Genomic DNA, 14,268 nt, shown 5'->3' with positions numbered 1-14,268 from the left:
AATAAACAAAGTTCCATTTTCTGCAGTCTTCTCCATTGTTTTTCTGTCCAAATTCTTACTGCGATCAACAGCAAGTTTGTTTTCTATATCCAACAGAAAACACTACTTCAGTTACATACTATTAGGCAACTGATCACTACTGTTATTAGCTCTGTACTAAAAGTTTACGTTAGAGAAATAAGTTTGACCAGCAGCAAAGCCCGCCGGAACAGCATTCTGTGCGATCACCGCCTTGTTCGTTGGAGACGTGAGCCTGAACGAGAATGGACCACGGAAAGATGGGTTGATGTCAGCTTGCCAAACGGTGCCCCAAATGTTCTTCATCGGAACAAACCCTTGTGAAACAGACGGTGCTATCTCCACTGAACCAAGTCCACCATCTCCATTTGCAAATTCTATCGCAGTTGCAAACCAGTTAGGGTTYGTTCCTTTAKCAATCTTGAAAGCGATCTTTGTTCCACCATAGTTGCACGCCACCCTACACATGCATGCAGATTAAGTCTTATAGATATCTCTCGTATCGCTTTAATTTGCATACTTCCTTTTCATCTTTCCAGGAGCATTTGTTGGTTAGCAACAATATAACAAATACAATAATGGGTAGAATTAGAACACATGAATTCATCAAATAAAATCATGTATGAATTGAACCTCTGATATTGGATATCAACTTGGCCTAGATTACGAAGATTCTCAGCTTGTCCCGGATTGGCCATTGCTCCAAAAGCAGTTCCACTTAAATCAAAATGGAATGGAACATCATTGCATGCTCCTGGGCACTCATCGGATATCGTCACCGTAATAGGGTTTCCTGAGCAATATGGATTTCGACTGCACTTAATCTGAGAAAAATCAAACATAATATTAAAACGTTAACGTCAACAATTAATCACATAAAAACATACCCATTTTCTTATTTATAAGATAAATGAAATCACTTCTCGGGGTTAAGTTCTTGATCACCTGATAGCAATTCCCACATCCTTTGCCATTCAAAAAAATTCTAGAATTTCCAGCTGCTATCATGGATGAAAATGGAGGTGACTGCACATCATTAGCCCAACCACAAGCTCCTCCTGTACATAATTAAGAACAAGAATAGGTACATACATTATTATTTATCTCTATCAAATTACTGTAAAACATTAATGATGTTGAGATGTAATTACCACTTCCAGCGCCATTTGGATCCCCATACCATGTTCCCAAAGCGGGTGAAAACCCATCACCATTAACAAAGAGTTCAAAATGGCTTGCCAAAAGGGAAGAAATTGAGCATACAACAATGAAATTTGAAAAAGGGTTTTGAAGGTTGAAAGCCATTTTGCTTTGAATTTTAGGTGGGATTTTGTGGGTATTTATTGGTGATTGGAATGGCGTAACTGAAGTATTTATATTTAGTAGCAAAATCAAAGTTCTTGAAACCCTCTCATTTTCGATCTTTCTTGATTTGTATCACTTCATAAAAATGGTAAGCATATATTCAGAAGGGAAATTTTTTAATTATGATTAATTACTCTTTATCTTTTCAAAAGAAATAGTAATACTTTCCCTTTTAATATGATCTCAGAAATGGTTAAAGTTTTCGATGAGAACTTTGAATTTTTATATACATCAATGTTGAATTATTTGTGGATAATTTTGATTTTGTAATAACTTCTAATCGTTAAATCATTGAGTAACATAATAAGTCGTATTACCAACTTAACCTTGAAGCAATTCTAAATTTTTTACCTTATCTCTTGACATGTTCATCAGGCATTCTCAAGAGATATATACGTATCTTCTTCATGTACTTATGCATTTTTAACCCTCGGGCTGATTTCAAATGTCGGCGTTGTCTTGATTAGAGATGCAAAAGCGCTACTAGAATAAAGGTTTTTATCGATGAGAATTTCCGACAACAAACTAATATGTCGGCGATTTTTGTTACAAGGACAAGATGAACCGTCGATAATCCGTCGGTGATGTAGAACTTCACCGAATGATGACGGGTGGGCGAAAAAAACTGAATCGAACAAACGGAAAATTAAAAATAAGAATTTATTGATAATTACGTAAAGATCATCAAAGGTATTTTCTTTTTTTTATTTACAATTTTTGATAAAACATCAATGATCCTTAGATGCATAGTGACGGATTTTTTTAATACTTGTCGTCAATAATTGTTTACTAATTACCAACGGATCTTAAAAGGATTTTAAGTAAATTTATTTGTTTTTTTATTTATAAATGATTTATTTATTAAAAAAATATAAAAATTAATTGTTTGTTTCTTTTTTTATATTTCTATTTAATTATTAATTTTCAAAATTTTTATGTGTCAAGAGTGATACAAGTGAAATAAAAACGATCTTTTATCATACATAATTGCTTTCCTTTTTTCATTTCTCAAATCAGAGAGCTAATCAACCCCCCCCCCCCCCCTCTCCCCGTGCTCGGTTCCTGTTCGGTTTCTTTTTTTTCGCACTTTGAAAAATGTCTAATAAACATATCTTTTTATCGAACATTTGTTTTTATAAAATATTTTTCTAAATATTATCCTAAAAAATAGTTGATAAGACGTTTCTTTTATAAAAATATTCCAAAAACTTGTTACTACAACCAATAACGTTTTGTAAACTTATTATCACATTTTTAGGTAAAACGTTTTATTGTTTGATCTTATAAGTTAAAGTCTTATAAAACAGTCTATTAGGACGCTTAAACATTTTTGTCGTTCAATATGCTTAATTTTGTTGTAATTGATGAAAAAAGAAACAAGCTTTCTAATATATGTATATATATATATACACACACACACAGACACACACATATATATAGGGGTTCATACAAGGGAGAACTGATTAGTTTGTGGTAACTGTGAGATCCAATCTCAATCACATATCAACGGATAAATTAAGAAACTAATAATTTTGGTAAATTGAGTTAAAATTATAATTAGAGGACATTCTAGGTATTTTTAAAAACTTCTCTCTCCTCTCTCTGACCTCCGACCTCCGGTGAACATTATTTTGGCCGGTACCAAGTAATCACAAAGATACACAATGTGATACCCATTGTAATATCACTGTGATACCAACCCAAACCTTAAAAGTAAATCAAATCCATAATATAAATTTAAGAGATACATACAGACAATCCACGTTGTGAGACCAAAAATACATATAAGATGCACTGTGATATTGAATGTAGGACCAATTGGGGTACCACTGTGATACCACTCACACCAACTATATTACCATTGTGATACTAAACCTTAATATACTATATTACCACTGTTTATGTTTCTTGAAATCGTTTCTTTGATCTGATTCCCATTTTGGAGCCATAATTTCAGTTGATTTTGTCAAAACAAAGATCCAGGAATGTAACATCAATCATCGCAACACTTTGATTTGGAGCAGGACAATGCTACTTTGGGTTTTGGTGGTGGAGAACCAACTTCATGGCTTTCCAGCGAAGATCTCCACCCTTTTTCACCTTCTCCCGCCGTAATCTTTCTGCTTTATCCAGTTCCACCCACTACTGTTGTCGGCAATGTCGGCCGTCTTCTCTTCAATGACCTCGTCCAGATTGTTCCCCTCATTCAATCTTTGATTGTAAGTCGCCCTCTTTCACAAAGACACAAAGACGCACACACACACACACACATCTCTATTTATGGAGATTAAGCGGTCAGGGTCGTCGATGGAATCACTGTCATTGGATTTGGCGATGATGAGGGTGGTTTTTCAATTGGGTTTGAATCGGATCTGGTGGGAAGATAGAGAGATAAAGGAATTTGGGGTTTGAGAATGACTGAGAGTGAGTGAGAGAGACAAGACTTAAATGCAAATTTATAATTCTAAACTAATTATAACAAGTAAAATTTACTAATTTACCCTTATATTTATTTTAAGAAATCATATTAATTATCTTGAACAGTTGGTTCACGTTGGATCTTACGGTTATCACAAACTAATTAAATAATTCACATTTGATTAAGGGGCTGTTCGGTTGCAGCTTAATGGGCTGTATAAGCCATATGGCTTATTCACACAGCCATATCTAACTGTTCGGTATAGGCTGATTCGGTTAGCCCATGGCTGAATCGCTCAGCTACAAAGATAGAGTCCTATCCATTCAGCCATTTATTAATCCATTTATTTCTTTTTACCCTTCCCCTTATTTCATCTTCTTCTCCCCTTTCACCTTCTCTTCTTGCTGATTGGAATGCATACGCTGCATCTTCACAATCAAGGGTTGGACTCCCACTATGGTGCCCCACCGTCGCCGTCGAACCCACCACCCATACCAAATCATCTCTTTCTCCGACGCCTTCCGGTGAACCCATCACAATTTCCGCTCTCGAAAAAGGTGCCGATCTCATCGATAACTCGTTTGTCGGTAGAATCTGTGACAACAGTCGTAGAATCAAGCTTTTGGTTCCAGAAATCGCAACTCCGGCGGGTCTGGTGAGGGCACTGGGGTTGGGGCATGGGCGGAAAGTGCTATGTCTGGTGCCATTGGTGGTGGGGTTGGAAGAACAACGAGTCGTCCCTGATTTCTTACGGGATTTGGTTTCAAAGGGATGGGTGGCGGTGAGGGTGAACGCCGACGAGACACGGTTTCAAAGGGATGCGTGGCGGCACTGTTGATTTCAAAGGGATGGGAGCGGTGGATGCGATTGTGTTTACAAGTACAGGGGAAGTGGGTTTGGATTGAGAGTGATGGGTTTGGATTGGGAAACTGTGAGTAGGGAGAAAAACAAATGTTTTAATAGTAATTAATATAGATTGGAGATAAAATGGTCATTTTGACATTCAGACTTTTTATTTAGTACAACAACCGAACAACTTATTTGCTAATATACAGACAACTATATCAATACAGACAGCTATATCCATACAAGTCTTAACAGCAAACAAACCGAACAGCCCCTAAGCCCTTATATATATAAGCAAAACCTACAAAGAATGATGTGGCACATTCTTAGAGTAGGATTTGTCTAAAATAATTTTCCATAGTTTTGAGTTCTTATAATATTAAATAAGTTAAAGACTATTATACCCTAAATAAAAAATATGTATTTCATTATAAGAAGGCTAATTTGGTTATTTCACTTTCAATTTAATTACCTTGACTTTCAATCTACCTAAACTTTTAGAGACATTTATTATATTCTTTTCATATTTCCACATTGTGAAAGAGTTATTTCTTAATTCTTTTTTCCTCAAGTTTTTAGATTTTTAAAATATTTTTGTTGGTTATATTGATTATCTTTCATCAAGTCAAAAATTTCTTATACTTTTCGGTTTTCTGTTCCATTTTTTTATTCCATCTATATATTAAGTCTCATTTAACGTTTTTTTTTGTTTTACCGATCATATTGCAAATTATACTGGAAGCTACATTTTTAATGGTTTATATTATGTTTTGTTGTGAGTTATTTGTTTTATGAATGTGTGTCGGGTTTTTTTGCCGAATTTTTTATTTTTGATGTCGTTGTTCTTCCACCATAAAATCTATATAAGAAATGTTATTTTTTTTTGTGATTTTTGTGTGTTATATTTTGTTGATGAGTGTTTTTTTTATTCCATGTTATTATATTTTTGTTAATTATTGTTAAATTTGTTTTTTTTTGTGCATTATATGTTTCTTTTTGCAAAACTTTGTTATTGTACATGCTCGAATGTTATTTTTCCATAAACTTTTCTAGGCTAACAACTATTACATTTTATTTTAGATTTGTGTGAGTTATATGATGTTGATGAATCTTCTTTTTAAAAAAAAAAATCTCGGTTATTATATTTTATTCACTATGGTTCTGTATCCCTCATTTTTTTTAAAGTTATTTATGTTATGTATGTGTGTTCTTTATATGTGTCTTTTTTTATTTTTCGAAAGTTATTTATGCTAATATTGTTGTAGCTACTCAAGTTTTATTTTTTGCTTATTGACAACAATCAGAATCAGATCAAGTATGACCAATGTGGAGCTTTTCTATTATCAATTTCCTTCTCCATCTTTTATATTTATAAAGTTTCTCAATTTGTATTTTTTTCTCATTTTCTATATTGCAGTCATTTATGAAAACCAGTATTACTATTACATATAAGTCTTTCATTTGAGTAATCGTTCAATTTCAATGTATTCTTGATTTTGTCTATTTTGTAATTTTTATTCTTATCTTAATTCTCATTTTTATGTTTTTTTTTTGTTTCAGGAGTGTAACTCATAATGCTAAAAGAATGTTTGAGTATTGTTTATTTTGATATTACATTGTTACTTGCGAATGGACATTAAACTTTAATTTTTAAATTCACTTCTTGATTACAAGAATGTAAATCGGTTAATATTCTTCAGAGTTTGTTTTTTTGACCTTCAATGATTTTGAATCACGTTCAAAACTAGTTGATTTCATTTTATGAATTTATTTTTTTGCTTCATACAACTTAAAGGTTCCAACATTGTTTTGCTTCAATCTTTAGATTGATACCTGTAAAAAAGGTATCGAAGACAGTCGATTTAGAAAATGATGCTGATGAATCAAGTTTACATATATATATGAAAAGTGAAAAAACTAAAGGTGTTTGACAATCTATGTAATCATGTTCATGTAACACATGCATCAATGCAAATTTTGATCCGAACCGCCAAAAAGATAAAAATCAATGAAATGTTGATGAAGGATGCGACATAACACTTAAATTGGATTAAAATAATATATATAATTGTTCTTTTTGTTGGAACCACTAATTATTTATCAATTCATCTATTTGTCCAAATACTAATTCATATGTGACAAAATATATGGCAATTCTATTTGTTTGTCATTTAACAATTAAAATGTATGGCATGATCCACCGGTTTAACAAGTACCTATATATATATATATATATATATATATATGTAAGGACATTAATTTTTAAGTTATATTCTTATCAAACAAGTTGTTGTGATAAAATTGGACAAACTGATAAAACCAATATTCAACAAGTATCAGTTCTCGTCTTATAAATTAAAATTGCAACATCATATTCAACATTCAACAGAGCTGAAGACATAACTTCTATAGAAGCTTGCACGATGAATTTAGGAGAAACAAAGATCCGATTGTTGTTCAAAAAAAAACTTTGGAATAAATATAGAATAATGATCTTATTCAACTTTAACAACACACAAGGGTTGTTAACGTAAAAGGAACTTATAGGAACCATGCAATCTAGGTGTCTAAATGTCTATTGATATATAGCTGATTCGTATAGATATTGTGTCTTCGTTTTCCTTATCCAAAATGGTTAAACATTTCCTATAAAATAGAGAAAAATAATATTTTAAAGATTTTAAACTATTTTTTCCAACAGCTTTAAAATGATGAAAGTACGAGATGAAGGAAGATTTTCCACCAATTGAATTAGAAATCCTCCTAAATTGAGAGGAATTGTGGTTGATGTATTCCAAAATTAGAGATTCAATATTCTATAAAGATACTAATTGATCAGAAACATGGTTGGTTAATCATTAAAAGTTTACATGCGAGTAGTAAGTTTGTCCTGGAACAAAATTTGATGGAACCACTTGGTAAGCCGTAATCGTTTTATTCGTTGGAGACGTGAGCAGGAATGAGTATGGACCAGGGAAAGGGGGGTTGATGTCGGCTGCCCAAACCGCACCCCAACTTCTATGCATTGGAACAAACTGCTTTGAACCAACTTGTGCTATCTTCACAACCTGAACTTCACCAACTCCATCTACGAATTCTATTGCAGTCGCGAACCAGTTAGGGTTTGTCTTTGCATCAATCTTGAATGCGATCTTTGTGTTACCATAGTTGCATGGAACCCTGGACATACATGTTTATTTGCCTCATTAACGACACTTTAGGCGTTCAAATCTTTAATACCAGTAGCAATAAGAAAATATTAATAATATACAAGACATGTTTTTAAAAAGTATTAGCAGTGCACTATATATAATAAATTAAACGATCGGATTTTTTTAGAATGTCCAACCATACATGGTCGTCCTAATAGAATACTTGTCAAACTATAAATTTATACGATTAAGAACCGAGGGTAAGTTGTGTTAAGACAAAGTTAGACAATCTGAACAAATTCTATCGCTGAAGATAGATAACATAATAACAGATAAAAAGTAAATCGTTATATTTGCGTTTTTATGACACTTTTGGAAAATGTCGTGTTAGTTTTTTATATATGTGACACTTTCATATATTTTTCATGTAGATAAAAATGTTAATCGGACAATTTATTTTTTGTGTCCTACTAGGTTACCATTTTCATCGATAGAACTTGTTGGGCTATTGGGATTTTTATTGTATGCATCATATAAAAAAGTGAAGTTGTTGGGTCGTCTAAATTCATTTTAATTAACAGCTAATTGTAGCGTATTTATATATATAAGACGCATATTGGTTCTATAAACTTAAAGTCTTATTAAGAGACTGTTTATCAAACGCTTACCCAGATAAACGCTTACCAAGTCACATTATTTTATCAGGTGAATATGGCAAGGACCGAGAACCTTGCCTTGTAAGAGCGAAGGCAAAGACCGAGAATCTAACCCAGTAAGTGAGGGGGACGACTCTTACCATGGTTAGCGTTTACCTGGTAAATTGTGGCATACGATTTTTGGTGGACTAAAATCTTTCCCGGTAAGTAAGTGATAGTGTTGAATTTTGCCGTTAAGTACTTATCGGGTAAGCGTTTGGTAAACGGCTCCTAAGTATCCAATATAGATACGTAGGATCTTATAAACACAATTTTGTTGTAGTGGTTTCTCCATCGATCGAACTACATTATATACTAACCTTCTATATTGAATATCGACTTGGCCAAGATTACGAAGATTATTAGCTTGGCCCGGACTTGACATCGCACCAAAAGCAGTTCCGCTTAGGTCAAAATGGAATGGGACATCGTTACATGCACCTGGGCACTCGTCGGTTATCGTCACAGTAATAGGATTTCCAGAACAATATGGCCTTCGATTACATTTAATCTGGAAAACCCCAACTCATCAATGATCTAACTAAAATTATTAATTACATATATAAAACAAAATTAATTAGTTTTTTTAATTACAAAGAATTAGTTTTAACACCTGATAACAATCGCCACATCCTTTACCATGCAAATAAATCTTAGCATTTCCGGCTGCTATCATGGCTGAGAATGGAGGTGACTTCACATCATCAGCCCAACCACAAGCTCCTCCTGTACATAATCGATCAAAGAAAATTAGGAATATATATAACTAAAGATCCCTTGAGTATTTAATAATCATATATATAATTGCTACTACTGAGATGTATATGTAATCACCACTTCCAGCGCCTCTTGGATCACCATACCATGTTCCTAAAGCAGGCAAAAACCCATCTCCGCCATTAGTATTAGCAAGGAGTTTAGGGCTTAAACACGAAGAATGGCTTATGAAGAGAGATGAAACCAGAGTTACAAAAACGAACATTATAGTAAGGTTTTCAAGATTAAAGGCCAATTTAGATGAATAATGGGATCTGGTGGATAATTACACTAGCCTATATATGCTCCTATTTATACTGACATATAATTACCATGATCATGTTATCATTAATTATAATTAATTGTTAATTTTAATATTTAGTAAGTAAAATTATTGTTGTTTGCAGTTTTCTTGTTTCGAGTCTTTTTGATCAAATCATTAACTTTTTGAAAAGAGAAGGTTAATTATTACACTTACATCTTATTAAATCTATAAAACTTTTAAACTAAATTTCTTTAAAAAGAATATTTGGTTAAGAATAAAATTAATTCTATGTTATTAGACTTGATCGACTTATTTGATGATGAAGGCATGAAGATGCATTTTTGTTGATGCCTCTCTTTATTTCTTTTTTAGAAAATGCATTAAATTAAAATAATATGTTCACTTATAAAGCCAAATTTTGATTTGGGTAGTCAATACTTAATAATGGGTTAGTTTTCAAATCAGTAGGTTCGATATTAATTACAGATTTTCCTTAACCGTAGGAATTGGGTTCAAGCTTTCCTCAATCCCTTCTCAAATATTTTTTGTATCTAGAACTAGCTTTTCTTAAGCAGCAATGAGAACTTTGTTACAAACTGGAGTTCCTCCTATAAATGATGGAACAGATCCCACCGAGGCACAAAATCAACTTCAACTCAGAGATCTAAAGGTGAAAAACTACCTATTTCGGGCTATTGATTGCAATATTTTGGAGATTGTCCTTGATAAAGCTAGTGTTAAGAACATATGGGATTCTATAAAACAAAATTAAATATCAGGGATTTTTGTAAATCTGAGATCTGAGAGAGAGTGTTTTTCCATATTACTTACTCAATGTAAACAAGTATTTATACAACAGGTTAAAAAGATATTGTACACTCGGGAACACCGAAACAACCATAGACCGCACCTAAATAACTCACAGACTATGACCAAACAGTACAACCTAAATACAATTCTAATACGCCCCCTCAAGATGGACTTGTGAAAATGTTTTTAAGAGCCATCTTGGAAAGAATTGGTAACAGTTTGGAACGAGGCAACGACTTAGTGAAAATATCGGCGAGCTGAGAACTACTTCGAATCGGCATCAACTTAATAGTATGATCAATGACTTTGTCACGAACAAAATGGCAATCAATCTYGATGTGTTTCGTACGCTCATGAAAAGTTGGGTKGGAAGCCAGCTGAATAGCAGATGTATTATCACAGAATACCAAGGTAGGTTCATACGTAGGAACACCAAAATCACGCAAAAGACGCTGTAACCAAACAACTTCACTGGTGACAGCAGCAATGGCCCGGTATTCTGCTTCGGTGGAGGACCTGGACACAATAGATTGCTTCTTTGATTTCCAGGAGATCAAGGAATCCCCAAGAAACACACAAAACCCAGTGATTGATCTTCGTGTATCGGGACAGCCTGCCCAATCGGAATCACTAAAAGCCTTTAGCTTGGCCCAAGAAGTTTCACTGAAAGCTTTAAGATGTAAGGATTGCTTAGCAAATAGAAAAAGACCTTGTCCTGGATTTAGTTTCAAGTATCTTAACAAATGAGTAGCAGCTTGCATATGAGGAACACGAGGACTAGTGACATATTGGCTCAACCGATGAACTGCATAAGCAATGTCCGGCCTTGTGATAGTAAGATACATGAGACGTCCAAGTAACCTCCTCTACCGAGCTGGGTCTTGTAGAAGTTCACCTTCAAAAACTGATAACTTGCACTTGGGTTCCATGGGATATTGGGCAGGCTTGGCTGCCAAATGACCGAAATCTTGAAGAAGCTCAAGAGTATACTGACGTTGAGAGAGAGAAATGCCATCACTGGATCTAGCAACTTCAAGACCCAAAAAATGCTTTAACGATCCCAAATCTTTAAGTTTAAATTGAGCACTGAGCCGTGTTTTGACAACATTGATCTCATCTAAAGAGGCCCCCGTAAGCACTATATCATCCACATAGACAAGTAACGCAACATATGTAGATCCAACTCCTCGATAAAACAATGAATAATCGGCTTTAGATTGAGTGAAGCCTTCTGAAACAAGAAAGTTAGAAAACTTTGCATACCATTGTCTTGATGCTTGTCGTAGCCCATATAAAGATTTATGTAGCTTGCATACCAATGGAGAATCGGAAGAGCTCGCCCCCTTAAACGTATACCCTTTTGGTAATTGCATATATACCTCTTCATCAAGATCTCCATTTAAAAAAGCATTATTCACGTCCAATTGTATCAAAGTCCATGAATTTTGTGCTGCCAATGTAAGCATCAATTTAACAGTAACCAATTTAGCCACGGGTGAATAGGTATCGAGAAAATCAACGCCTTCCCGTTGATTAAAGCCCTTGGCTACCAATCGTGCTTTATACCGTTCAATCAAACCATCGGCATTTCTTTTAATCTTGTAAACCCACTTACATCCAAGAGCCTTTCTATTTGCTGGAAGAGGAACAATACTCCATGTTTTATTCAATTCCAAAGCMTGTAATTCTTCACTCATAGCCTGCTGCCATTCCTTTGAACATGATGCTTCAGCATAATTTTTGGGCTCATTTTGAGTAGACAAARCAAACACMTAGGCTTTGTGTTTTGCAGATAACTTCTGATAGGATAACACATCTGAAATTGGGTATTGGCAATTAGAGGAATGACAGACTTCATCGCGCACCAAACTACAATGGTAATCTCTTAAGTAGGAAGGAGGATTGCGAACTCTTGTGTGTCTATGGTGACCGTTATCACCCGTTGGCACAAAATCGAAAATAGGAGGTTAAGGAGAGGATTGTGGATTTGAGTTATCATTCTGATTTGTCACACCATCCACATAATCAGAAGCAGAGGGAGAATCTTCAGCAATAGGAACTACATGCATCGGAAAGGGGTGATCGTGAACTTGAGAATGTGAATTATGAAAAGGAAATATCTCCTCATGGAAAACCACATCCCTTGATATGAAAACCTGTCTTGTTTCCATATCTAGAAGCTTATATGCTTTCATTCCATTAGGATATCCTAGGAATACACAACTTCTTGCTCGGGGCTGAAATTTCGTTCTATTAGCATGGAGAGTAGATGCAAATGCTAAGCATCCAAATGTTTTGAGTTGAGAATGATCTGGACATTCATTGTAAAGCTTCTGATAAGGAGAAACATTACCAATGGCTCGAGATGGTGTCTTATTTATCAAAAAGGTTGCTGCCATGACACATTTCGACCAATATTTAGAAGGGATCTTTGACTGGAAAAACAGGGCTCTGGCAACATTTAACAAATGTTGATGTTTCTGTTCAACAACCGAGTTTTGTTGTGGCCTCTCTACACATGAATATTGATGCAACACACCTCGGCTATGGAAAAACTCAGTGAATGCCAATTCTTTTGCATTGTCTGATCTAAAAATTCTTACCTTTGCTTCAAACTGCATAAGAACCATATCAAAGAATCTAGGAATGATAATTTGAGCTTCAGACTTGTGTTTGATCAAGTAAACCCATGTGTATCTAGTGTAATCATCAACAAGAGTCACAAAAAATCTATGCCCCTGATATGAATCAATATGATATGGCCCCCAAATATCACAGTGAAGAATATCAAACGGTTTATTCGAGATTTTATTCAATGAAACAAAAGGTAAACGTTTTTGTTTTGCCAAAGGACAAATGGAACAAACATGCTTGTTTATATCTTTTCCAACAAAAATCTCCTTATCTATCATCGTAAGCTTCTTGTTTGACGGATGCCCAAACCGTCGGTGCCATGTTTGTACGGAAACAGCATTCACCTTCACTGGAGCTGCCTGTTCCAATATGTAGAGACCTCCTTGTTTGCTACCCTTGCCAATCATCATCACGTTCTTCATCAGTTGTATGATAGCAAGATTATGATAAAAAAGAACCATAGTTGTTCGATCCATTGTTAGATATTTAATGGAAATCAAATTGAAATGAAATTGAGGCACTAGCAAAACATCTTTGAGAAATAACTCATCAGTGAGTTTAACGTCCCCTTTCCTGTGCACTTTAATAACCTCTTCATTAGGCAACACTACTTTGAGATTGTTAACAGTTTTAGTGCTCAGAAACAAACTTTCATCATGACAAATATGTTGGGTTGCTCCAGAGTCCAGTACCCAAACATTCGATTTATATAATTTCGAATTAAATGTCAAAACATGACATATACCTGAATATTTTTCTACTGCAGCAATATTAACGGAAGCAAGTCTACCAGAAAGTGCTGCCATCAACTGTTGGCACTGAAAACTTGTGAGACCATCCACGACACCTTTGACTCCAGGTACACTGTCATTAACGGGTCGTTCAACATCAGGTTTTGGCTGTTGTCCAGACATGACACAATTAGTAGCAGAATGGTTATCAATCACATAATTAACACTAGAATTCTGATTCACTTTATAACCAGGGGGAAACCATGGAGCTTGTAACATTTGTCTTGAGTGTGGCCTGTTTGTTTGCAATGAGTACAGAAAGGTGGTTGATCCTTCTTGAAACCTCTATAAGTTTGATTACTAGATACACGAGACTTGTTAAAATTTGCACTCCGAACGTTGAGAGCCATAGACTGATTTTGGAGTTGGTTTACACCTACAACTCTTTGCCTCTCTTCTTGTATAACAAGAGAAAAAATATGATTTACAGGCGGAATTGGATCCATCAAAAGTATTTGCCCTCGAATCTGTGAATAAGAATCATTTAGACCTATCAAAAAGTTCATGGTGTGTTCTA

General features: G+C 34.5%; 1 protein-coding gene across 1 annotated transcript; it reads right to left on the bottom strand.

Annotated features, from left to right (window-relative positions):
• Positions 1-156: 156 nt before the first annotated feature.
• LOC112499822 (expansin-B15-like) lies at positions 157-1,323 on the bottom strand. The gene is made up of 4 exons (XM_025103100.1): positions 1,170-1,323; positions 964-1,076; positions 652-842; positions 157-478 (listed from the first exon to the last, which is right to left on the bottom strand). Exons 1-4 carry the CDS (start codon positions 1,321-1,323, stop codon positions 157-159), a joined length of 780 nt encoding a protein of 259 aa, XP_024958868.1.
• Between the last annotated feature and the right edge of the window lie 12,945 nt (positions 1,324-14,268).

Source organism: Cynara cardunculus, assembly GCF_001531365.2.
Source record: "Cynara cardunculus var. scolymus isolate 2C chromosome LG 17, CcrdV1, whole genome shotgun sequence".
Taxonomy (NCBI): domain Eukaryota; kingdom Viridiplantae; phylum Streptophyta; class Magnoliopsida; order Asterales; family Asteraceae; genus Cynara; species Cynara cardunculus.
This window is presented reverse-complemented; position numbering and strand designations above follow the sequence as displayed.